Here is a 27218-nt window from a genome sequence, read left to right as displayed (position 1 = left end):
GGCAAGTGGTGGAAGGTATAGTCAGGCTGAGAGGCTTCATTTAGAGGGAAGGGGTTATCACCCCTCAGCCAGGTTTCTGCTAAGGCCATAATGTTGATGCAATCATCCACAATAAGCTTGTAATGACAAAGGTCTTGCCTATAAGTGAACGGACATTTTGAAGGAAGTTGTGGCAAGGGTGGTCACAGCTAATCCACGGGCAGAGTCCACAAGGCCAGCAGTGCGAGGGGTGAGTTGGGCGGTGAGAAAATTGGCATGATTAGCCCCCAGTGGGCGTGCTGGGTAGGAAGGGTGGCAGGAGAGTAGGATGGGGCAGTTGGAGTTGCTACTCGTAAGGAGGCAGTGATGCGTGCTTCGATGGACCCTTTGGAGGATGCCAAGAGAGGCGCAGAGAAAAGTCAGAGGGTAGCAGGTCAAGGAGAGTTGGGGTAGAGAATTGGGAGGACAGAGGATCTGAGGGGGAGAAACGAAAGGGGGTGTGCGGACAAGAGAGAGGTAAAGAGAAAAGAAGTTTAGAAAAAGAAACTCTTTCCTAGAAATGATAAAATGAGGGTTGTCCTTTTCATTAAACACCTGAGCTTCAACCGGGTCCAACCTCCCGATTTGCTTCTCCAGGAAGTGTTTTAAAATAATAAGAGGCGGGATGAGTGGGAACTGGTTCCATTGGCTCTGGTCACGTTAATAAACAGAGCAGCGATTACAAAGAGCAAACGTTTAACAGCGCGAGTTGGTGCAAACATTTACACACAGCGTCCAGACTGAATCGATCAAAGGAGGTAAGAAACAAAGGGGAATTTAAAGAAAAGGATTTGCAAAGCAGAAGGATGTTTGTATCCTTAGCTCGTCGAGTTCATCCTGTCAATTGAACTTTGTAAATTTCGCTACAATTTTTGTTAATTAGTGGATAACCTTTATTTTGTCGTTATTGCTGTTTTGAAAAGGGCGATGCGACCGAAAACTTTATTTCAATATTCTTCGTCATCTCTTTCACCTTATACTTTGAAAAGGATTTTATTTGAATTGGTGCTGGGGTGGGGGTGGGGTGGGTGGATCGAAAGAAACGCGTTAATTATAAAGAAAATTAAACGTTATTAAGTAAAATTTGTTTTGCCAAGCTTATTTTTTGAGTTGCAATTTGGGATGTCGATAATGTTTGATGCATTTCAATATCTGCTCTCAATAATCTTCATTAATAGTTAATGATGAAATCTGTGCCTGGTGTTTAAATCAAATGTGTGTGCCCTTCTACGTTCTGTTCAGTAGTAGCATCTTGTACCAGGCTCAGCTGGAAGGAGACAAAAGGACACTGTAAAAGAGATTCAGCTCTTCCCTATATCATTGTCTTCCAGCCTCCCGCCCCCACTTTAACCAGATTGGGAGGCTCGCAGATTAGGGTGGAGGGGTAAAAGAGAGGAAATTTAACAGCCCCCATCTCTAAATCTAAACCAAGACTGCCAATGCCTGGATTGCAGCCCTGATTTCCAAACCAAAAACAGTGCAACAGAAGAGAGATTATGTTAAAATAGCTCTCTGTTGTCCATGGCTAACCCTACTCTTAGCCCTGACACCATTTCACGGAGGCTGGCAGCCGTAGAGCAATAATGGTGACGCTCGCACATGGTTTACACAAGTGCGTGTACAGCTGTCAGAGCAAGTGGCAGAGCCACTGGTGGGATGAGGGTGGGAGTCGGGGACAGGGTCATGAGAACCACCCTCATCACTTTAGTTGTCAGCCCGTGGATGAGTCAAAGTCATGGAGTTATACACCATGGAATCAGGCCCATCGTGTCTGTGCCGGCCATCACGCCTATCTATTCTAATCCCATTTTCCAGCACTTGACCCGTAGCCTTGTATGCTATGGTGTTTCGAGTGCTCCTCTAAATACTTCTTCAATGTTGTGAAGGTTCCTGCCTCTACCACCCCTTCAGGCAGTGTGTTCCAGATTTCAACCACCTTCTGGGTGAAAAAACTTTTCCTCAAATCCCCTCTAAACCTCCTGCCCCTTACCTTAAATCTATGGCCCCTGGTTAGTGACTACTCCGTTAAGGGAAAAAGTTTCTTCCTATCTATCCTATCAACGTCCCTCATAATTTTGTATACCTCAATCATGTCCCCCCTCAGCCTTCTCCGCTCTAACGAAAACAACCCTAGCCTATCCAGTCTCTCTTTATAGCTGAAATTCTCCAGCCCAGGCAACATCCTGGTGAATCTCCTCTGCACCCTCTCCAGTGCAATCACACCCTTCCTGTAGTGCGGCGACCAGAACTGTACACAGTACTCCAGCTGTGGCCTAACTAGCATTTTATACAGCTCCATCATAACCTCCCTGCTCTTATATTCTATGCCTCAGCTAATAAAGGCAAGCATCCTGTATGCCTTCCTAACCACCTTATCTACCTGTGCTGCTGCCTTCAGTGATCTATGGACAAGTACACCAAGGTCCCTCTGAACCTCTGTACCCTCCTACCATCCATTGTATATTCCCTTTCCTTGTTAGTGCTCACAAACGGCATCACCTCATACTTCTCAGGATTAAATTTGCCCACCTTACCAGCCCATCTATATCATCCTGTAATCTAAGGCTTTTCTCCTCACTATTTACGACACCACCAATTTTCATGTCATCTGCGAGCTTACTGATCATGCCTCCTATAGTCACGTCTAAGTCATTAATGTTCACTACAAACAGCAAGAGTCCCAGCACCGATCCCTGTGGTACACCACTGGTAACAGTCTTGCACTCACAAAAACAACCCTTGACCATCACCCTCTGCCTCCTGCCCCAAAGCCAATTTTGGATCCAAATTGCCTTGGACCCATGGGCTCTTACCTTCTTAACCAATCTCCTATGCGGGGCCTTATCAAAAGCCTTCCTGAAGTCCATGTAGACTACATCAACTGCCTTACCACGGGTAGTCAGAAGTAAAGGCCTGCTCGGGTATAAAATTGAAACCCTAGCCAGTCCTGACCCGACCACAGCCAACCCGAACCCGACCTGGGCCCAAGTCATTTCATTTTTTTTGCGCCCAACCTGCCATATATCGTTCATCTGTTCTGGCAGCAGGCTATTCTGGCAGATGGAGTTGTGGGGAATCATTGGTAAGCCTGATTCCGTGAGTTCCCAGAGGCAGCACTGTCCAGCCCGACCCGACCTGAACCAAGCCCGAATGCTGGACTCGGAATATAGACCCGACCCGACCCAAACCCGACACATCTAGTCAGGTTCGGGTCGGGTAGCCAGGCTTTAACCAGAAGGTTGTGGGTTCCACTTCCACTCCAGAGACTTGAGCACATAATCTAGGCTGACAGTCCCAGTGCAGTACTGAGGGAGCTCTGCACTGTCAGAGGTGCCGTCTTTCGGATGTTAAACGGAGGCCTTCCCTCACAGATGGGTGTAAAAGATCTTGTAGCGCTATTTCAAAAAAGAGCAGGAGAATTCTCCCCGGTGTTCTCGTAGACTTTTAGAGCCGTAATGGTGCAGAAGGAGGCCATTCAGCCCATCAAGTCCTTGCCAGCTCTCTGTGGAGCAATCCAGTCAGTCCCATTTCCTGACTGTAAACCTGTGGTCCTACAAGTTCATTTCCCTGATGTGACCATCCAATTTCCTTTTGACATCATTAATTGTCTCTGTTTCCACCACCCTCGTGTGCAGTGAATTCCAGGTAATTACTGCATAAAAAAATTCTTCCTCACATCCCCCTTTCACCTCCTGGTATCGTCCTCTGCTCATCGTTCTATGATAACAGTGACTGCAATTCATATATAATCAATTATTTGTGAAGACCTTTGGAATGTTCTGAAGGACGTGATAAACTGTTATTTAAATGCGAGCCTTCTCTTAATTTACAGAATGTAGCGTAAAAGTTAAATTCCAACTCCCGATCGAGCCAGCAATTGCTCATTTTAGTGTTGTACCTTCAGTATGCAGACAGATCCAACTGCCTCATTTCATCTCCAGACAGTGGTAGATTTTCTGAATCTTAATTGCTGTTAAACGCAGGACTTTTGTTCATATTGAATTGACAGCTGTGAACAGACGGCTGTGTAGGATGATTTTTGTCTGAAATTCCAGAGCTTAGCGCCCAGGCAGCTGAAGGTACGGCCACAAATGGAGCGATTAAAACTGAAGATTGCCCTATTTCTCTAGTGGAGGAAGTCTGGAACAAAGGGGTATAACCTTAAAATTAGAGCAAGCCCTTTGAGGAGTGGCATTAAGAGGAACTTTACACAAAGGCTAGTGGAATTCTGGAACTCCCCCATCCTGGCAAAAAGCTGCTGAGGCTGGGGGTCCAATGAAAATATCAAAACTTGAGACTGAGATTTTCGTTGGGTAAGTGTATTAATGGTTACAAAACCAAGTTGAGTAGGTGGAGTTAAGATACAGAATCAGCCATGATCTAACTGAACAGGCTCGAGGGGCTGAATAGTCTATTTCGGTTCCTATGTTCATGATGACAAATGAAGATTACTACATTACTACCGGGGCTAAATTACAGTCATTTGGCAATTGAGCCATTGGAAGTTTTAATTCTCATTTAATTTTAGGAAATGAAACAGGAAATAAAACGCTACCAGTGCCCACACCAGATCCAGCTCTCTCTAACTGATCCTTAGGGTCAAAGATCAGACACAGAACACTTTCTTTATAATGGGAGATCTATAGGACAGAAACTATTAAAACGCATTTTTATAAAGTGCTTTTCACAATCACCAGACATCTCAAAATGCTTTACAGCCAATGAAGTACACTGTTGTAATGGTTTAACCATGGTTAAAAAGAGTAGGACAGAAGTTGAGGGAGATCAGGGAGAAGTGGCTAAGTGACACCATGATTGGGTTTTTAAAAACCTGTAGATTGTAGAAAGAAGTGAATTGAAAGAAAGATTTGCATTTATACAGCAGTTTTAATGACCATGGGTGCCTGAAAGTGCTTTACAGCCATTGGAACGTAACAACAGGAGTTGGCCATTGGGCCCTTTGAGCCTGCTCTGCCATTCAATAAGATCATGACTGTTCTGATTGTGGCCTCCACTGTATTTTCCTGTGTGCCCCCTATAACCCTTGACTCCCTTGTCTATCAAAAATCTATCCAACTCAGCCTTGAATAAATTCAATGACCCAGCCTCCACTGTTTTCTGGGGAAGAGAATTCCACAGACTAACTACCATCTGAGAGAAAACAATTCTCCCCATCTCCATCTGAAAAGGGAGACCTCTTATTTTTAAGCTGTGTTCTCTAGCTCTAGTCTCCCCCACAAGAGGAAACATCCTCTCTATCAAGTCCCCTCAGAATCTTGTATATTTCTATAAGATCACTTTTTTTTGAACTCCAATGGGTAAAGGCCCAACCTGCTCAATCTTTCTTCATAAGATAAGTCCTTCATCCCAGGAATGAGTCGAGTGAACATTCTCTGAACTGCCTCTAATGCAATTACATCCTTTTTCAAATAAGGAGACCAAAACTGTATACAGTACTCCAGATGTGGTTTTACCAAGGCCCTGTAGAGCTGCAGTAAAACTTTCCTACTGTTATATAACATTCCCCTTGCAATAAATGCCAACGATGTACTTTTGAAGTGTAGTTACTGTTGTAGGAAACATGGTAGCAAATTTGTGCACAGCAAGCTCCCACAAACAGCAATGTGATGACCAGATAATTTGTTTTTGTGATGTTGATTGAGGAATAAATATTGGCCAGGACACTGGGGAGAACTCCATTACTGTTCTTCAGAATCATGTCATGGGATCTTTTGTAGCCTCTTGAGAGGGCAGATGAGGTCTCAGTTCAATGTCTCATCCAAAAAATGGCACCTCTGACAGTGCAGCACTCCCTGAGTACTTCACTGGAGTGTCAGCCTTGATTTTATGTGCTCACGTCTTAGGATAGAACATGAACCTATGATGTCTGATTGTGGAGCAACAGTGCTACCAACTGAACCACAGCCGAGAGGTCAAGAGTTTAGAATCATTAAATCATAGAAACATGCAGCACAGAAGGAAGTGACTTGGCCCGTCATGCCTGTGCTGGTTCTTTGAAAGAGAAGTTGTGTTTAGTCCCACATCCCCTGCTTTTTGTCCCTAACCCTGCAAGTTCCTCATTTTTTTTTATTCATTCAATTGGATGTGAGCGTCGCTGGCCAGGCCAGCATTTATTGCCCATCCCTAATTGCCCTTGAGAAGGTGGTGGTGAGCTGCCTTCTTGAACCGCTGCAGTCCATGTGGGGTAGGTACACCCACAGTGCTGTTAGGAAGGGAGTTCCAGGAATTTGACCCAGCGACAGTGAAGGAACGGCGATATAGTTCCAAGTCAGGATGGTTTGTGACTTGGATGGGAACTTGCAGGTGGTGGTGTTCCCATGCATTTGCTGCCCTCATCTTTCTAGTTGGTAGAGGGCGCGGGTTTGGAAGGTGCTGTCTCAGGAGCCTTGGTGCATTGCTGCAGTGCATCTTGTAGATGGTACACACTGCTGCCACTGTGCATCGGTAGTGGAGGGAGTGAATGTTTGTAGATGGTGTGCCAATCAAGTGGGCTGCTTTGTCCAGGATGGTGTTGAGCTTCTTGAGTGTTGTTGGAGCTGCACCCATCCAGGCAAGTGGAGAGTATTCCATCACACTCCTGATTTGTGCCTTGTAGATGGTGGACAGGCTTTGGGGAGTCAGGAGGTGAGTTACTCGCCGCAGGATTCCTAGCCTCTGACCTGCTCTTGTAGCCACAGTATTTATATGGCTACTCCAGTTCAGTTTCTGGTCAATGATAACCCCCAGGATGTTGATAGTGGGGGATTCAGCGATGGTAATGCCATTGAATGTCAAGGAGAGATGGTTAGATTCTCTCTTGTTGGAAATTCTCTCTTGTCATCCTCACATACCTGTTCAATTCCCTTTTTAAAATTATTTATGGAATCAACTGCCACCGCTTTTTCAGGTCAAGTGTTCCAGATCCTGACAACACTTCGAGTCAAAACTTTTTTTACTTAACCCCCATCTAGATCCTTTGCCAATGACTTTTAAATCTATGACCTCTAGTTATTGACCCGCATGTCAGAGGGGAATGGCTTTTCTCTAGCTCCTCTTGAAAAGCTCTATTAGGTCACCTCTTAACCTTCTCTGTTCCAAGGAGAACAGTCCTCACTTTTCCAACCTCTCCTCATAACTGAAGTCGCTCATTCTGATAAACCTCTTCTGCACCCTCTTTGAGGCCTTTACGGTTTTCAAATTCATTAACAGAAAGAAACCGATTGGGAGAATAATTGATTCAGAAGAGATCAACTGGGGAGAGCTACTGAGGGAGTTAAAAAAAAAGTCAAGAGCACGAACACTTATTTATTTTATATATTTAAGCCAAGACGCATTTTAAGATAATTGGCAAAAGAACCAGAAGGGGAGATGAGAAAATCCTGTATGCAGTGAGTTGTATGGCTGGGATTATTATTCTTCGAGCAGAGAAGGTTAAGGGGAGATTTAATAGAGATGTTCAAAATCATAAGTGGTTTTGATATAGATGGCGACACTGTTTCCAGTGGCAGGAAGGTCAGTAACCAGAGAGCGCAGATTGGAGAGAATTGCCAAAAGAACACGAGGGGGAGATGAGGAGACTTTTTTTTTCAAATGGTGAATAGTTGTGATCTAAAATGTGCTGCCTGAAAGGGTGTTGGAAACAGATACAATAGTAACTTTCAAAAGGGAATTGGATAAATATTTTAAAAAGAAAAATTTGCAGGGCTATGCAGAAAAAACAGGGAGTGGGACTAATTGGACAGCTCTTTCAAAGAGCCAGCACAGGCAGGATGGGTTAAATGGCCTCCTTTAGTGTTCTATGAAAGACATTGTGGGATTTAGCTGTGTCTGAGATACTGCCTCAAGTGATCTAAGAAATTTTACTCATCGTTTATGTTTCAGTTGTCTAGTGATAAAAGGAAGACCCTTGGCAACCAATGATGGGGTTTGGAAACACAGTTCCAGAACATGAAACAAGTGAAACACAAATAGCCAGCAAGACTCCCTCTACAGACCTTAACCTAAAGTCAGGCCATGCTGAAGATGTCTTGAATAATCTGAATACATTCCGTAAGAACAGACTCTTCATTGACATTGTGCTTCGTATTGATGGGCATGAATTCCACTGCCATCAAGCCACTCTCTCTGCTAATAGCATTTACTTCAGAACAATGTTTAGCACTAATCTCCAGGCAAAGAAGGACACTGTAGACATCAAAGAGATCTCAGCCGACACTATGGAATATGTGTTGGACTACATGTATGGAGGAAGGGGGAACATCCAAGAGAACAATGTTCAGAGTCTGTTGGAAGCATCTGAGCTCTTCCAGATCTCTTCACTCCGAAGAAGTTGTGAGGAGTTTTTGGAGCAGCAGTTGGACCCTTGTAATTGCCTGGGCTTCTTGAGTTTTGCCAATTTCTTCTGCATCCCGGCCTTGTCCGAGAAAAGCAGAAGATTTCTTCTGGAGCGCTTTTCAGATGTGATCCAGCACGAGGAATTTTTGCAGCTGTCCAAGGGTGACCTGTGTGACCAGCTGTCGAGTGACTTCTTGGCCGTTCCGAAGGAGGAGATCGTCTTCGAAGCTGTGATGCAGTGGGTCCACCATGATGTGTCCAACAGGAAACATGCATTGAGAGAGCTGTTGGAGCAGGTTCGAATTCCCTTGCTGGATCGCATATATTTTGTTGAGAAAGTTGAAACGAATGAGCTGATTCTGAGCTCTAAGGAGTGCTTCCCCTTGCTGCAGGAGGCGAGAAGGTATCACATCTTTGGCAATGAGATAATGTCTCCAAGGACAAAACCAAGGAAGTAAGTTGGAGCATTTTGTTAAACACTTCAGCCTTGGCCCAATGGGTAGCACTCTTGTCTCTGTCAAAAAGTCATGGATTCAAGTCCCCTTTCAATGACTTTTTAGAATTAGAGAATTAGAATTAGAACATTACAGCGCAGTACAGGCCCTTCGGCCCTCGATGTTGCGCCGACCTGTGAAACCATCTGACCTACACTATTCCATTTTCATCCATGTGTCTATCCAATGTCCACTTAAATGCCCTTAAAGTTGGCGAATCTACTACTGCTGCAGGCAGGGCGTTCCACGCCCTTACTACTCTCTGAGTAAAGAAACTACCTCTCACATCTGTCCTATATCTATCACCCCTCAACTTGAAGCTATGTCCCCTCGTGTTTGCCATCACCATCCGAGGAAAAAGACGTTCACTATCCACCCTATCTAACCCTCTGATTATCTTATATGTCTCTATTAAGTCACCTCTCCTCCTCCTTCTCTCCAACGAAAACAACCTCAAGTCCCTCAGCCTTTCCTCATAAGACCTTCCTCATAAGACTTGAGCACATAATCCAGACTGACACTCCACTGCGGTACTGAGAGAGAGCTGCACTGTTGGAGGCGCTGTCTTTTGGATGAGACATTACACTGAGATCCCGTCTGCTCTTTCAGATGGATCCAAAAGATTCCACGAGGAGGAGGAGCAGGGAAATTCTCCTCAGTGTCCTGGACAATATTGATCCCTCAACCAACATCACTTTTATAAAAAAAAACAATCAAATTATCTGGTCATTGTCACATTGCTGTTTATGGGAGCTTGCTGTGTACAAATTGGCTGCAGCGATTTCTACATTACAACAGTGATTACACTTCAAAAGTAGTTCATTGGCTATAAAGCGCTTTGGGATGTCCTGTCAAAGGTTCTGTTTACATGCAGGTTCCTCTTTCTTTAATTTTGACTCCTCTATTGGGTTGGCTGATAATCGAGGGTGGCACAGAACCATTCAGACCTGGAAGGCCTCACATTTGAGCCCCAGGTCTGTGCAGGCTGCTGGTATTGGTGCTGCAATTGCCACTCCTCCTCCTGGGGTAGAGATGGGAATATCATCCAGCTCACCCAGTGAACTGCACAGGACAAAATTGGATTTGAATAGGAGGAGCACCCAGGTGATATACACTATCCATCTGGCGTAACTATGTTCAGTTCTGGGCACGGCACCTCAGGAAGAATATATTGGCCTTGGAGTGGGTGCAGCTGACGCTCACCACAATGATATTGGGGCTAAAGGGACTATTTTAAACTTGTATTGCCTTGAGTATAGAAGATTAATAGGTGATCTGAAAGAGGTGTTTAAGATGGCTCGTCTGGAGCATAAGCGCCAGTATAGACCTATTGGGCTGAATGGCCTGCTTCTGTGCTGTAAATTCTACGTAAAGATGATTAAAGGATTTGATAGTTCTTTTTAAATTTATTCAGGATATTTGGGTGTCGCTGGCAAGGCCAGCGTTTATTGCCCATCCCTAATTGCCCTTGAGAAGGTGGTGGTGAGCTGCCCTCCTTGTGGTGTAGGTACGCCCACAGTGCTGTTAGGGAGGGAGCTCCAGGATTTTGGCCCAGGGTAGATGGAGAGAAACTATGAGCTGAATTTTATGGGTCCCCCTGACACTGGTTTGGAGGGGGAGCTCATAGAATTACAATGGGAGGCGAGGGCGGATAGTCTGTCAGCTCCCCGTCGCAAGACAATTTTGACGAGGGCAGGATAGGCCATCTGCGGCCTTCCCACCCAGAGGCCAATTGAGGCCCTTAAGTGGCCTGTTAACAGCCACTTAAGGGCCTCTTCCTGCCACTGCTCGGATTTAACCGCAGTTGGGGGGGGGGGGGGGGGTAGCTTCCAGCACACGGGGAGGGTTGCCCAGTAAAACGAGGCACCCTCCCTGTGGGCTTGGGAGGGGGGACCCTCCACTGTGGGAAATCTGTGGCCCATGGAGGGCCCCCACCAAGAAAACCTGCACCAGCCTGAACCGCTCCCCTCTCCCCAGTCTGGCCCCAGCGACCCCCGCCTCCCTTACCTTGGATCCGGGTGGCAGTACTCGGCTTGAGTCCAAGGCCTCTTGCAGTACCGGCAGTGGCCACCGCTCCCAGGGTACTTCCAATACTGCTGAGCTACTGGCCCCATGATTGGCGGCCGCTCTTGGAGGCGGGATTCCTGTCTTTAAAAGGACGGAGATCCTGACGCTGAGCAAGTTAACAGATTTACTCCCCCTGCCATTTCAGCCCGGCACAAGGAGCCTAGCCATGGGCACAAAATTCATCTCCTATCCAGAACAAATGGGCATAACCTTAAAATTAGAGCTAGGTTATCCAGGGGTGATCTCATGAGGCAGTTCTTCACAAAGAGTAGTAAAAATCTGGAACGCTCTCACTCATAAAGCTGTCACGTTTGGGTTTCAATTGAAAATGTCAAAACTGAGGCTTATAGATTTCTGCTGGGCAACGGTATTGAGGGATATAGAACCAAAGCAGGAAGATGGTGTTAAGTAGTGAATGGTGGAGCAGGCTTGACTGGCTGAATGGCCTCTCCCTGTCCTTGTGTTTCTAGGTTATAGCAGTTTACAATACACCTGAGCTTGAGAGAACGCAGGTTCACCGTAGCAGGTGTGTTGCGCGGTGTGATGATCCTGTTTTTGTTTTTTTACGGATCAACAGAGGTATGGTGAGCAATGCCACGGAGGTCCACCTGAAAATCCAACCTAACCGCAGACACTTTTCTTTTTTGCTCAGGTCCACAAATGTCGCAGAAGTGATTGTCATTGTGGGAGGCTGCGACAGGAAGGGCCACAGCATGCTGCCGTACACCGAACAGTACAACCCAGGCACTGGGGACTGGGCGCCGCTGGCTAAGATACCAGACTACTCCAAGTCTGAGTTCGCTGTTTGCGCCTTAAAAAACGACATCTTCCTCTCGGGTCAGCAACAATCACCTGGGGTCATTGTGTGTGGGTGTGGCAATATGTGTACACGAGTGAAATGTGAACGTGTGGGAGCTTGTGAGTGTGTGCATATGTGAACGTGTGGGAGCTTGTGAGTGTGTGTGTATACGTGAACGTGAATTCCCTTGTACAACTAGTTTAACTTGTTCTCTCTAGTTATATTCTTAAACATATCATGTAGACTATCATTCTAATGTCCAGATAGGACGTTACAATATTCTTAAAGGCTGATATGTTGGACTTGTAATAAAACTCATGATTTTTTCATTTACAGGTGGGCACCTTTACAGTAATGACGTGTGGATGTATAACTCACAGCTAAATATCTGGGTCAGAGTAGCTTCTTTGAATAAAGGAAGATGGAGGCACAGAATGGTGGCACTGCAAGGCAAGGTAGGGTAGAATGATTGTACTGACCAGACATTGTTCTTGAGGAATGGCTGGGAGCAGGATCTTTCAGCCCCTTGAGCCTGCCCCACCATTCAGTTATATCGTGGATGATAAATACCTCAGCTCCATATCCCTTGCTACTTTTACCTAATGAAAATCTGTTGATCTCAGTCTTGAAAGCTTCACTTGACCCCTAGCATCCACAGCTTTTGGGAGTTCCAGATTTCCACTAACCTTTTGTGTGAAGGAGTGCTTTCTGATTTTCCTCCTAAATGGCCTAGTTCTAATTTTAAGATTATGCCCCCTTTTTTCTTGATCTGAAGCTTGTGGTTCAAGCCCCATGCCTAGGCCCCATAAACATAATCTTGGCTAAGAGTGCGCATCAATGTGATTAAGGCCCCATTTACCTGTTCCAGGTGGGTATTAAAGGTCCCTCTGCACTGTTCAAAAAAAGATCAGCAAGCCACTCTGGTTCGGCCTGTTCCGCATTCTCAGAACCCTTGGTGGAAAGGTTCTTTTTAGTTTTGGCTGAATTCACTTTTTTAACTAGTCTTTCCTAAACTGACTCACTGCAGTTTGTTATAAGTGGCGTCTGCTAGAAAACTACTAGAAAGAGTCCAGGAGACATAAAGTAAATGGCTGCCCATCTACAGGTTAAATGGGTGACCAGTGCAAGGACAGGTTGCTTGCACTAGCTTGTGTTGCTTTGAGTATAGAAGATTAAGGGGTGATCTCATTGAGGTGTTTATGATGATTATAGGATTTGATAGGGTAACTAGAGAGAAACGATTTCCTCTGGTGGGAGAGCTCAGAATGAGGGGGCATAACCCTAACGTCAGAGCTGGGCCGTTCAAGAAAGCCCTTCACACAAAGGGTAGTGGAAATCTGGAACCCTCTCCTCCACAATGTTGTTGAGGCTGGGGTTCAATTACAAATGTCAAAACTGAGATTGGTAGGTTTTTAACAAAAGATAAATACTGCAGATGCTGGAAATCTGAAATAAAAACAGATAATTCTGGAAATACTCAGCAGGTCTGGCAGCATCTGTGGAGAGAGAAACAGTTAATATTTCAGGTCTTATCAGAACAGTATTTGTATTGTTAGATTTTTGTTAGGCAAAGTTATGAAGATTTATAGACCCAAGGCGGGTAGATGAGATCAGCCATGGTCTAATTGAATGGGAGATCAGGCTCAAGAGGCTGAATGACTTTCTGCTGGTCCTATTTTCCCGATTGGCTGAGGGTGGATGCTGTTGGGAGTATATAAAGAACTACTTAAAGGGGAAAGGCAGAACAGAAGCAAAGAACAGAGGGTTTCAACACGTGGGGCTGTTCTTCAAAGGATTGAGGGTAATAAGTATCTTTTGTCCCTACTAACTGGTAACTATGCATAACTAGTGATAAATGATCATTAAAATTATTTATGCTGCTGTATTGGCTGTCTTCTCCAACTGATCTGCACCAGAGTAGCTCTAAAATTAAGTCTCGCTGGTCAAGACTTTTGACAGAGAGTGGGGTGAGACTCCTAGTAGTAGTCTCGGGAGATTATGGACTGTGCCCAGGGTGTATGCCACTTCTGAGATGAGCATCGCCTGTTGTGGCTGTAGAGGCCTACTCGTGAGTAGCAATCCCTTCTGCAGCTGGCACAGATGAACATGGTTGGCCCGAGGTTGACTGATGTTTTCTTTTCCTTCTGCCATGCTCTTTTCTGCATTCCCGTTGGTTTTTGTCCTCTGCTTTTTCCATGCCCTTACCGACTGCCTCTCCAGCAAATCCCGTCAGCTGCAAGGACTTCCCATGCATAGACTTCCAGCACTGTCAACCTAAGGTCTCGCTTGCAGACATCATTGTAACTCAGACATGGGCTTATACCAACAGGAAGCTCACTATAGAGCATGTCTTTGGGGTTGCAGCTGTCATCTATTCGGCTCGCACGACCCAGCCAATTGAATTACCGCTGACTCGAGGGCAAACGTGCCGGGGATCACTACATGATGGTGTATTTCCATATTTGGCGCGCTGTCCTGCCAGGAGATATCCAATATCCGTTTGAGGCAGCCAAGGTGGAAGTTTTTCAGCACCTTTTCTTGGCTTGCATAAGTTATCCGTGCATCGCTACTGTAAAAGGGAGGGTGCTGAGAACACAAGCTTGGTACACACGAAGCTCAGTATGTTCGGTTAGTTTGCTGTTGGTCCACACTCGCCTTCTCAACTCTGACATGACAGCTGTGGCCTTGGCAATCCTGATGCTGATTTCAGCATCAAGAGATGAGACAGCTAGGTCCTGTGTAAACACTAACTGATTGTACATCTCCTTGACTTGGCAGCTTTACACAGTGGGTGGCTTTAATGGATTCAGCAGGATGTCCAGTGTTGAGTGCTATGATCCTTTCTTGAACTACTGGTCTTTTACTGCACCTTTATTGGAAGCTGTGAGTTCAGCAGCTGTTGTTACCTGCTTAAACAAACTCTACGTGATAGGAGGAGCGCTCAGCAATCAACTGAACTCCGACAAGGTAAGGCACCAACTTCTTCCTTTCTTCTGAAGGCACAAATGTTCAGACCACCTAGCTCATGCAGCTATAGAAATAGTTAACCCTGGAATGGCCCCACGCACCCCCCCACCCCCCCCCCCACACCCCCCCACTCTACTGTTAAACCATCCAAGGCAAATGTAAAAGATCCCACAGTGCCATTCTCAAAAGAGAGCGGAGTTCTCCCCGGTGTCCTGGCCAATAGTTATCCCTCAATCAACATCACTAAAAAACAGATGATCTGGTTATTATCACATTGCAGTTTGTGGGAACTTACTGTGGGCAAATTGGCTGGCATGTGTCTTACATTCCAACAGTGACTACACTTCAAAAGTACTTCATTGGCTGTAAAGCAATTTGGGACATCCTGAGATCATGAAAGGTGCTATAGAAATGCAACTCTTCCTTTCCTCCCATTCAACCATCACCACCCCATCCCCACCATGCTCGCTGCCCATTGGGTACTGGCCTCGCAATGCCTCAATATTAAAATTCTCATCCTTGTGATAATATTGTTCAATGGCCTCGCCCCTCCCTATCTCTCTAAAGTCCTCTAGCCCTACAGCCCTCTGTGATCTCTGCACTCCTCCAATTCTGCCTGCTTGTCATCCCCCAATTTCAATTACTCCACCATCAATGGCCGTGTCTTCAGCTGCCGAAACTCTGGAATTCTCTCCCTGAACCTCTCCGCCATTTTCTCGTCCTCGAAGATGCTGCTGTTTGACAAAGCTTCTGGTCTGTTGTCCTAATAAATGATTATGTGGCTCGGTGTCAAATTCTGTTTGATAATTGCTCCTGTGAAGCACCTCGGGATGTTTTGCCAAGTTAAAGCTATGTAAATACAAACAGTTGTTGTAGTCATGCTACTCCAGCCAGCACGAGTATGAAAGAGCTGCATTTATATAGTGCCTTTCATAACCACCAGATGCCTTTTAAAGTACCATAAAAGCCTTTAAAGTGCTTTACAGCCAATGAAGTACTTTTGAAGTGTAGTCACTGTTGTAATGTAGGAAATGCAGCAGCCAATTTTGCACACAGCAAGCTCCCACAAACAGCAATGTGATATTGATTGAAGGGTAAATATTGGCCAGGACACCTGGGATAACTCTCCTGCTCTTTGTTGAAATAGTGCCATATGATCTTTAATGCCCATCTGAAAGGACGGACAGGGCCTCGGTTTAATCTTTCATCCGGAAGACACACCTCTGACAGTGCTCAGTCCTGCTGAAAGACAGTGCAGGACTCTCTCAGTACTGCCCTGGAGTGTCAGCCTTGCTTTTTGTGCTCAGGTTCTGGAGTAGGACTTGAACCCAGAATCTTGTGACCCAGATGTGAGAGTGCTACAAACTGAGTCACGGCTGACACATTTGGGGCAGGCGAGATAGATTAGCTGGTCTATTTCTGCCTGTCAGTTTCGTGTGTTCATATGTAAGAGTAAATGTTCTTTTCGCAGGTCCAGTGTTATGATCCAGTGAAAGATGAATGGACATTTACCACCTCAAGTCCTTTTGCTCAACGGTGCATCAAGGCAGTGACCCTGAATGATGCCATCTATATTATGGGAGGACTCATGCAGAACATGTACAGATATGACCCGACCGAGAACTACTGGACTGTGATGGACAATATTGTAGGACCTCTGGTAAGATTACAGAACCTGGCCTAAGTCAACCAAAACCCATTAGATGTTCGTGACTTTCTTTCAATGAAAACTTATTTTCATCGTCAAGTGTATTGAAGTTTGAGAATCTTTTATCAAGTCTACAGTAAACACTGGGCCAGAATCTGCTGGGAAAATAAGAGTTTAATAGTGTTTGCCATTATTAGTGCATAAAGTAGGACAGTAATTTCTGGAAAGGAAGAGACATGCGAATCAGCACCGATTTCTGGACGATTTGAACCTCTCTGCCATTAGCCTCTAAAATGCTGGCTCGTTCTCAACCTCCCCGTGACTCCCCTGAAGTTGCTGCATTTGTGCTTTTAAATATGAATTAAACTCACCACTGAAAGTTGGTCCTGGCATTAATGACGTAAGACCCTTTTTAATTGACAAAATTAATTTCCTGCAATGTCAATCAACCTTGGAGGCCCAGAAGAAGAACAGTTGAAAGTGTGGAGTTTCACTCCTGCATTAGTAAATTGTTACATGGGGTTACAGAGGATTTACAGCACAGGCCATTCGACCCAACCAGTCCATGCTGGCATTTATGCTCCACTTGAGTCTCCTCCCATCCTTGCTTATCTAACTCTATCAACATAAGCCTCTATTCCTTTCTCCCTCATGTGCTTATCTAGCTTCCCCATAAATGTATCTATACCAATCACCTCAATCACTCCCTGTGATAGCGAGTTCCACATTCTCACCACTCTCTGCATAAAGAAGTTTCTCCCAAGTTCCCTATTTGATTTCTTGGTGATGATAAATTGATGGCCTCTACTTTTGCTCTTTCTTACATGTGGAACATTTGCTCTGTGTCTATTCTATCAAAATCTTTCATAGTTCTTAGAGATTTTGAAATTTAAACTTAAAAACTTTTTTTCTTACTTTTCCTTTCTCTCATTGCAATCTGTCGTCCCCTTCCTTTTTATTTCTATTTCTGTATCTAATTTGACTCTCATTTGTCCTAATTCTTTCTCTGTTGTTCCTCTGTTTCTTTCTCCTGCTTTGATTCACATTGTTTAAAGGAGATAGACTGTTGATCCTGTTATTTGCCGAGGTCCCCATTGCCCTAGCTGCGCCATTATCAGTTCACACTTCTTGAAATTTATGGTGCAAAAAGTTTTTTTTTTGAGCTGAAGAGTGGGGGCAATAGTCTAACTAATGGAGGACACTGCAAGATATCACACTCCAACAAAATCTGGACACGTTTTGTAAAAGTGACAAATCCTCTCTTGATTAGATTAGAGATACAGCACTGAAACAGGCGCTTCGACCCACCTGTGCTGAACATCAACCACCCATTTATACTAATCCTACACTAATCCCATATTCCTACCAAACATCCCCACCTGTCCCTATATTTCCCTACCACCTACCTATACTAGTGACAATTTATAATGGCCAATTTACCTATCAACCTGCAAGTCTTTTGGCAGGAAACCGGAGCACCCGGAGGAAACCCACGCAGACACAGGGAGAACTTGCAAACTCCACACAGGCAGTACCCGGAATCGAACCCGGGTCCCTGGAGCTGTGAGGCTGCGGTGCTAACCACTGCGCCACTGTGCCGCCCAGTGGTACAGTGTGGCTCATGTATATTCCAGTGTCATAGGGTCATAGACAACACAGAATTAGGCCATTTGGCCCATCGAGTCCATGCCTGCTCTCCGTGGTGTAATCCAATCAGTCCCACTCCCCCGCTCGATCCCCGTAGCCCTGCAAGTTTATTTCCTTCAAGTGCCCGTCCAATTACCTTTTGAAATCATTGTTGGTCTCCGCTTCCGCCACCCTTGTGGGCAGCGAGTTCCAGGTCATTACCACTCTCTGCGTAAAAAAAGTTCTTCCTCATATTCCCCCTATATCTTGCCCAAAACCTTCAATCTGTGTCCTTATACCATCAGTTAATGGGAACAGTTTTTCCTTGTCTACCTTTATCTAAGCCTGTCATAATCTTGTACATTTCTATCAAATCTCCCCTCAATCTTCATTGCTGTCAGGAGAACAAACCCAGCTTTTCCAACCTAACCTTGTAACTAAAATCCTCCATCCTTGGAATCATCCTGATTAATCTCCTCTGCACCCTCTCAAGGAACCTCACATCCTTCCTAAAGCATGTGACCAGAACTGGATGTCTAGCTGGGACCTAACCAAAACTTTATAAAGGTTCAGCACGTCAGAATGTAAATAGCAGAGGACGGTGTCAACTCCTGTCTGTGCTTGGTGAAAGATTGCTTCCAGTGTCTGGTGAATCCATAACTACTAAGTGTAAAAAGACAGTGACCACCAAGAAACTAGAAAAAATGTTTCACGACAAGGGTTATTAGAACATGGAGGCTTTTTTTTAGATTAGATTAGAGATACAGCACTGAAACAGGCCCTTCGGCCCACCGAGTCTGTGCCGACCATCAACCACCCATTTATACTAATCCTACACTAATCCCATATTCCTACCAAACATCCCCATCTATCCCTATATTTCCCTACCACCTACCTATACTAGGGGCAATTTATAACGGCCAATTTACCTATCAACCTGCAAGTCTTTTGGCTTGTGGGAGGAAACCGGAGCACCCGGAGGAAACCCACGCAGACACAGGGAGAACTTGCAAACTCCACACAGGCAGTACCCAGAATCGAACCCGGGTCCCTGGAGCTGTGAGGCTGCAGTGCTAACCACTGCGCCACTGTGCTGCCCCTTCAGACACGATGGGCTGAATGGCTTTTTTCTGTGCTGTAATTTTTCTATATATATACATACACAAAAGGACTAACACTTGCTTCAGTATTTAGCCCATTGCTGTTTGTGGGATCTTGCTGTGCTCAGGTTGGTTGCCGCGTTTCCTACATTACAACAGTGACAACACTTCAAAAGTACATAATTGACTGTAAAACACTTTGGGATGTCCTGAGGTCATGAAAGGTGCTATAGAAATGCAAATCTTTTCTTTCTTTCCTTTGTGTAAGTAGATTATGTAGTTTTAATTCCTGAACCTCAAGGTACCCCAGTTGGGCACTCTCCAATGCATTGAGCCCATAGAGCCCAAGAAGGTCCAGGTTTGATCCCGGACCTGTAGTGAGTCAGTCGGTTTTGGCTAGGGTGTTGACAGAGGGGAAGAAGCTACAATCGACTTCAGTGCCCCTGCGGCCGGGAGGACTAAATAAAGAAATCAGGGTTCCCACACCTGATTGCTGAGTGTGCATCTTTGGACCTTGGATGCAGGCAGGATGATGCCCCCACAGTCAAACAGCCTGGCATTTAGTTGTCCGCTCACGTGTGGCAAATGGTCACCTGAGCAGCGTACTGGAGGGTAGCTGACACCTCTGGACCCATGCTAGAGCAACAGTCTTTAGAAGAAGTGGGGGCAAAATAATTGGGAGCATGGAGACGGAAGGTAGAGGGGGCTTTAGATAATGAATAAATACTAATCTCCACTTTTATTTGTGCCACCCAGGAGAACTGCGGGATGGCGGTTTGCAACGGAATGATTTACATCCTCGGTGGCAAGGATGAGATGGCAGAAGGCACAGACCGAGTGTTCTGCATCGACCCCACCTTGCACAAGGTGAGCCACGTTTCCACCATGCCACGCTGTGCCAGTTACCATGGCTGCGTCACCATCCTCCAGCATGTAAGAAGATAACAAACGGGCTCGTTCAATGCACGCAGGCTGTGCATTGCTTTTTTAATACCAGACATTTGAAGTTGGATGTAATACTGTTAGTCTTTTTTTTTCATCTTCTGTTACTTGCAAAGTTGCCAGGGGAGGCAATGTAGCAGAGTTACGTTGTTTTGTCAGAAATGGAAAGTTTATCTGTGTGAGTAACCAACTATGCATTGATCTCCTGTCCCATGCCAGACAAGTACTAACCCAAACACTTCCTTCTGTCCCATCAGTGATGGCCTCTTTAGGTTTTGATGAATCATTGGCTAGCAGGATTTAATGTTGACCCATATTGGCGCAGTGATTAAACATTATTCAGCACAAGACTGGATACATTACAGGATCTGAACAGCAGTTTTCAAGGTATAATTGAAAGTTATATCCCCCTGTTTGTGCCCTGAGTAGAAATTGCGATTATATGTATCTGCAGTCTCCGGCTCAGTCCCTGGCTCATCCTCCTGAATTCCCTGAATTTACTCTGAAGTTTTCTACACCTCTAGCCCTTTCTGAGACCTTTCTACAATTCAAACTCACTGAATTTCGCTAGACCAATCAATGGCTTATACCCATCATGTTATTGTCCAATTGTAGAGGTGGCATGTCTGCAAAGCCCCGATGCTCAGGTTCTGGCCTTGAAACCCCCTTACTTTACTTAATTTAACTGTTGGGGCTGTTATCAGTGGAGCTGTGGCAACACAAAGGGGCATATTTTTACACTGGATACATAAGGCGTCCTCGACGGCTAGTGATTCCAGCTTGAGGCTCCCCCTTATCCCGTTCTGGACAAAGGCACCAGTCCTCCTTTGTAGCCCTTATCACATTCCTGTTGATAATAGCTAACTTCCCAACCTTGGTCTCATGAGCATGTAGGAATCTCTACTTGCTGTCCTGTCCCTTCTCATTTCTGCTGATGGCCAACTTTTTCTACATTTAATTTCCTCTTTTAGTTGTCTCACTTCTTTTCACCCCTGTCAGCTTGCACCACTTCCTGACTATCTGCTGGAGTCAGAGGTCTCTAAGGTCACATAAGAAACAAAATAGAGCAACATTATAAGAGTACCAACACCTGTGCATACATGTGTTTCAATTGAGCATTTGTTCTAATTAATCAATTAATAAACACTGGAGGATTCTTAGATATTCCCTCAGGATACTGTTACAACCCGGTGAGAAGGGGTCTAGGGTTCCCACTCGGCCTTCACCTGGTCTTACCATAACAGGGTTTAATTTTAAACACTGTTTTTTTAGCTCCCCCTTGGTGAATCCTTGTTCACTGCTTTCCAATTATAAGGCAAAGAAACCAGCACATGCAGGTTTTCTTAGGTTTAAAGACGAAAGATTGAACTTTATTAAACTTCAACTCTAATTCGCTTAATGCCTACGGACATGTGACATGCCCACGCTTGCACGCATACGCGATAAACACACATGCGGACAGAGACAGAAAAGAGCAGAAGAAATAAAGTGGAAAAGTTTGAGGCAATATCTGAAGATGGTTTTGGTTACTGTTCTTCGAGCTCACGGTAGAGTCCTTGATTGTAGGTAGGTCTTGCTTTTCGTTGGGGCCCAGTATTCTTCTTAAACCTTGTTTGATGTAGGAGACTTTTCTCTCTTGAAGTTCACATCTTCAGTGGATTTGGAGTTCTGTGAGAAAGAGATGGGAGCAGACAGGAGAGACTGGCGAGCCAGTCAGGAGAGGTCTTTACAGTCCAGGAGCAAACCGTCTCTCTCTTTCAAACTGTCAGTACCATTAAAAAAAAAACTCAGGTTGCCCAGCAGGTTAGTCATGTGACTAGCTGGTTTGACCACGTCTGTTTGTGGATTCGGCCATCTTAGCAGTCATCCTGGAATGTGAGCTTCCTCACCTTCAATGTCTGGTGATCAAAGTCCATTGTGGGTTGAATGTGTCAGGGAATGGTCCTTTGTCTCCACAAGCACTGTCTGTTAGTATGTAAGTGTTTTTTCCAGCCATGGCTGATCTCTTCCTCGATCCAGCAAAGGTTTAAAATCAATGTTCATATGACAAAATTAATATGCCTCATTCTTGACCAGTGGGGGTCTGCATTACAACACTAACCCATAGCGTTCCTCTTCTCCCAACACTGGGCACTGACCAAAGACTCACTCTTTCATTTAAAGATGTAAAGTGTTAGTTCTGGAACAATGTTTTATATTGCTCCCTTGCATTACTTGCCTATATTTTCACCATCATTGAAATTCCAACTTTAGTTCTGACAAGTTATGATAGAGGTAATACCAGGTGTTGTGATTAGACTTTGCATTGGAAATTTCTAGAAATAGTCAGTGATGGAGAGTAGTCAATGACTGTGGAGAAACAAAGTCTTGGTTTTGTGATGTGAATAATAGTGCAAAGCTCAAAGTCCAACACTCTGGCTTGTTTTGTCATTTAGTCAAATCACAACTGATCTGTATCTTAACTCCATCCACTCGTCTTGGTTCAGTGACTTCCTAACCGTGGTCTAAATGTGACTATGGGTGATTGAACGTGTGTAGATACTAATCCAAGATCTGATCTGGGCTTAACTGCGGCAACTTTTCTGGTCTAAAAGCTTCCTGACGCTTGCTGTCGAGGCCCATATATGGGCCTGTGTCACCTAGCAACCTTGGCATGGTAACCTAGTAACGAGTCCCATCCATCAGGAAAGGAAGGGGATACAGGAGAGAAAACTTGGTGTAAAGAAAATATAATCTTCCTATTATGAATAGGATGGGAATAGAGGGATACGGACCCCAGAAGTGCAGAAGGTTTTAGTTTAGGCAGGCATCAAGATCGGCGCAGGCTTGGAGGGCCGAATGGCCTGTTCCTGTGCTGTACTGTTCTTTGTTCTTTGTTTGTTCTATTTGGGGAGAGTGGGCAGAGAGGACATTCAGTCACATCAACTCTGCCATGTTGAGAAGGATCCAGCCAGAAACTAGTCAAATGAAGGAGATGAGGCATGCAGTCAGGGACCATCCATAACCATCACCGTTTTGACATAGACAATGACGTAGGCCATACCTTTCAGCTGCTGAAGCTCTAGGCTCTGGAATTCCCTCCCTAAATCTCTCTACCTCTTTCCTCCTTTAAGACGCTCCTTAAAACCAACCATTCTGACTAAGCTTTTGGTTATCTGTCCACTTTGTTTTTTTATTCATTCATGGGATGTGGGCATCGATGGCCAGGCCAGCATTTGTTGCCCATCCCTAATTGCACATGAGGTAGGGGTGAGCTGCCTTCTTGAACTGCTGCAGCCCTTGGGGTGTAGGTACACCCACATTGCTATTAGGGAGGGAGTTCCAGGATTTTGACCCAGTGACAGTGAAGGAACAATGATATAGTTCCAAGTCCGGATGGTGTGTGGCTTGGAGGGGAATTTGCATATGGTGGTGTTCCCATGATCTACTGCCCTTGTCCTTCTATGTGGTAGAGGTCGCGGGTTTGGAAGGTGCTGTCGAAGGAGCCTTGGTGCGTTGCTGCAGTGCATCTTGTAGATGGTACACACTGCTGTCGCTGTGCATTGGTGGTGGAGGGAGTGAATGTTGAAGGTGGTAGATGGGGTGCCAATCCAGTGGGCTGCTTTGTCCTGGATGGTATCGAGCTTCTTATGTGAGAGCTGAAATTCTCCTCGTCCTCCCGCCTCAGCTGTAACTGCACATGAGCTGAGCATTGAGGTCAGAGTTCATCTTGTAACACCCTCCTCCTCCTCGATGGCACCTATTCTGTAGGATGAGTTGCAAAGTGGGGCACCCATATAGCTCAACAGGCCTAGCGCCAACCCCTGACTTCAGATGCCCATCATTACCCTGAGAAATCCTAATGCCAAGAACTTGTGGGTGGTGTGCACCCTCCCCTCCCCCTTCCTCCCTCATTGCCCTCCCCAAACAAGAACGAGGAAGATTTTGGAGATTACTCAACAAAACTAACCTGCTCCAGTTAAAGGCAAGGTCTCTTAAAGGAAAGGGCTGCTGCCTCCTTAACATGCAGTACTTTGCAGAAATGTGTTCTAAGTATACTTCTTAAAGCTGTGAATCATGTCCTTAATGGAACACTGGATGTATATATTCCTTTTGATACCTCATTTCTCACTAATCCTGTAATGTGAACCCTGTGTTTTTTTTTGAGGGTGAAATTTGGCTTCACTTTCTTGTATCTTGCGCCAGATCTCCCCTCTGTTGAATTGGTGCTGCTCTTGTGTCGTTGGGAAACCTAGATAAAGGGTCAGGAGTGGGCAACATGGTAAGAGGAGGAGGCTATTTAGCCCCTCGAGCCTGTCCTATCCTCAAATTAGGTCATAATTTTAGTGTAGCAGGTCGACCGGTTAACGTGGGCCCCGACTTTGAAGAGGGGAGTGGGTACAGTGCATACTAGCAAATTGAGCAGCGAACCCGGGGAGTCCGGACACACTCAAATGTCCCCAATAGCCCACTCCTCACCCCTCCCGGCCCTGGCCAGATCTAGGTGTCTACCTAGGCACCAGCAGGAGCAGCACAGCAAGATCCCGCACACAGCAATGTGATGATGACCAGATCATCATTTTTTTTTTTAGTGCTGTCAGTTGGAGGGATAAATATTGGCCCAGGATGCCAGGGAGAACTCCCCAGTTCCACTTCAAAGTGGCACCATGGGCTCTTTTACAATCCAACTCAGACAGCAGCCGGGGCCTCAGTTTAATGCCTCCTCTGAAAGATGGCAACTCTGACAGTGCAGTACTGCATTGGGGATGCCAGCCTAGATTTTTGTGCTCTGGAGTTTCTGGAATGGGACTTGAATCCACAACCTTCTGATTCAGAGGAGGTATATAAAAACCTGAACTAGTAAGCAAGTTACCAAACTGAACAAAACCCTTTAGCAGTATAGTTAGCAGATTAACATTTAACCGAGTGTATTAGTTAGACTGTCTTGTTACTGGAGTTGTGAATTAACTGGTGTTGAGCCATTTTTGCACTGTGATTTTTATTTGACATGAAATGAAAGCACAAAAAACAAATAAAGATTTCTGTTAATAAAACTTGCATCTTGGTTTTGTTTCTGTTCAAAGCTTGTTTTTAAAGAAAGACTTGCATTTCTATAGCACCTTTCACAACTCGGGACGTCCCAAATCGCATCACAGTCAATGAAGTACTTTTGAACTGTAGTCAACGTAGGAAGTATGGCAGACAATTTGTACACAGCTCCCACAGTCATGTGACTTTTTAGTGGATTTTTTTTTTGTTCATGGGATGTGGGCGTCGCTGGCCAGGCCAGCATTTATTGCCCATCCCTAATTGCCCTTGAGAAGGTGGTGGTGAGTTGCCTTCTTGAACCGCTGCAGTCCATGTGGGGTAGGCACGCCCACAGTGCTATTAGGAAGGGAGTTCCAGGATTTTGACCCAGCGCTAGTGAAGGAACGGTGATATACGTCAGGATGGTATGTGGCTTGGAGGGGAACTTGCAGGTCGTGGTGTTCCTTTGTCCTTCTAGGTGGTAGAGGTCGTGGATTTGGAAGCTGTTGTCTAAGGAGCCTTGGTGCGTGGCTGCGGTGCATCTTGTAGATGGTACACACTGCTGCCACTGTGTCGGTGGTGGAGGGAGTGAATGTTTGTGGCTGGGGTGCCAATCAAGCGGGCTGCTTTGTTCTGGATGGTGTCGAGCTTCTTGAGTGTTGTTGGAGCTGCACCCATCCAGCAAGTGGAGAGTATTCCATCACACTCTTGACTTGTGCCTTGTAGATAGTGGCTTTGGGGAGTCAGGAGATGAGTTACCCTCTGCAGGATTCCTAGCCTCTGACCTGCTCTTGTAACCACGGTATTTATATGGTTACTCCAGTTCAGTTTCTGGTCAATGGTAACCCCCCAGGATGTAGATAGTGGGAAATTCAGCAATCGTAATGCCATTGAATATCAAGGGGAGCTAAATACTGGCCAGGGTGAATTCCCATGCTCCTTTTCAAAATAGTGCCATGGGATTTTTTTGTTTGCATGAGAGAGCAAGACATAAGTTTGTTATGACTGAGGTGGGAGGAGTTAATTCAGTCCCACTTCTCCATAGGTCACAACATGTATTTAAAATTTTCCCACTTACTAATACAGGGAATCATATACTCTATCCCAGAATAGAACACACTAACCAGGTTTCTTTACTGAATAACAAAATTATCAGTTTATTAAAAAACAAGTCTTAACTAAATCATGAAGTAAAACATAAACACACAGATTGAAAATTTTAAAGTCCCCTTTTCTACCTTAGCATCTCACACTCGCGCACATACATATACACAGGTTAACCCAAAAAAATAAAAAGGGATTTTTGGATCAGAGTTCTGTAACAGACAAAAAGCATTTGGGTTGATCACTTGCTTGTTTTTGAAGAAAACAGCAGATGAGATGTATTGTTCCAAAACTGGCATACAGTCAGACAGGTCACTAGAATCTTTAGAACAGTTCTATTCAGACGGTGTTGAAAATTATTTTTAGCAGGCTTGCTTCAAGTACAGGAAACAAGATGAATTGACATAGCGGATTTCTCATGGGTCTTTAGAGGTTTGCTGGAAAATAAAGCTGGGCTGTGATCTTCCTTGGAATTCTCTCCTTCTGTCACACATTTGACTTTATCTCACTTTGGAAGGTAAAACACACACACACTGACCCACAACCAAAAAAAGCTTGTCCGTTTTCTGTCCATCCCAGCTGCTGTCTGCTACTACTGGCCTTGTCCGATCAAGGGAACACTTGTCACTCCTCTGCCTCTGTTACCAGGGTTTCTGTTCTATCTTTAACTTGAGTCATGTGCCAACTATTAACATTGTTGCCACCAGTTCATTCAGTGCCCCCTTGTTGATTTCCTTTTTTAAAAACCTGGTCCAACATTTGTTCAGCTTAACTATAAAAATAACCCTTTAAAAATATTTTAAACAAAAAACAATCACTTTCATAACAGGTTTAACACCTCATCCAAAAGATGGCACCACTGATAGGTAGTAGGGTGCCATTTCAGAGGGCATTATAAGCCCCCACCTGTTGTGAAACTCGAGTCGCTTGTAGGCCAGACCAGGTGGTGGTATGAGGTTTGACCATTAATGTCATCTGTGACTCTGGGTAGCACCCTTGTTTCTGAGTGGATTCAAGTCTCACTCCAGAGACTTAAGCGCACACACTCAACAAAGGCTGACACTCCAGTGCCGTGCCAAGGGAGTGTCAGAGGTGCTGTCTTTTTGGATGAG

The 27218-nt window shown here is 45.1% G+C and overlaps 1 protein-coding gene across 2 annotated transcripts; it reads left to right on the top strand.

Annotated features, from left to right (window-relative positions):
• The first annotated feature begins 682 nt into the window (after positions 1-682).
• On the top strand, positions 683-25006 carry LOC137371120 (kelch-like protein 24). 2 transcript variants are annotated; one of them, XM_068033086.1, is made up of 8 exons: positions 683-776; positions 7900-8806; positions 11566-11750; positions 12049-12167; positions 14491-14679; positions 16151-16339; positions 19810-19920; positions 20253-25006. In XM_068033086.1, exons 2-8 carry the CDS (start codon positions 7935-7937, stop codon positions 20253-20255), a joined length of 1668 nt encoding a protein of 555 aa, XP_067889187.1. In that variant the 5' UTR covers positions 683-776; positions 7900-7934; the 3' UTR covers positions 20256-25006. The 2 variants fall into 2 exon arrangements, with proteins under 2 accessions (XP_067889187.1, XP_067889185.1); XM_068033084.1 differs by having other exon boundaries at positions 19810-25006.
• The last annotated feature ends 2212 nt before the right edge of the window (positions 25007-27218 follow it).

The sequence above is a fragment of the Heterodontus francisci genome, chromosome 6 (genome assembly GCF_036365525.1).
Source record: "Heterodontus francisci isolate sHetFra1 chromosome 6, sHetFra1.hap1, whole genome shotgun sequence".
NCBI lineage: Eukaryota > Metazoa > Chordata > Chondrichthyes > Heterodontiformes > Heterodontidae > Heterodontus > Heterodontus francisci.
This window is presented reverse-complemented; position numbering and strand designations above follow the sequence as displayed.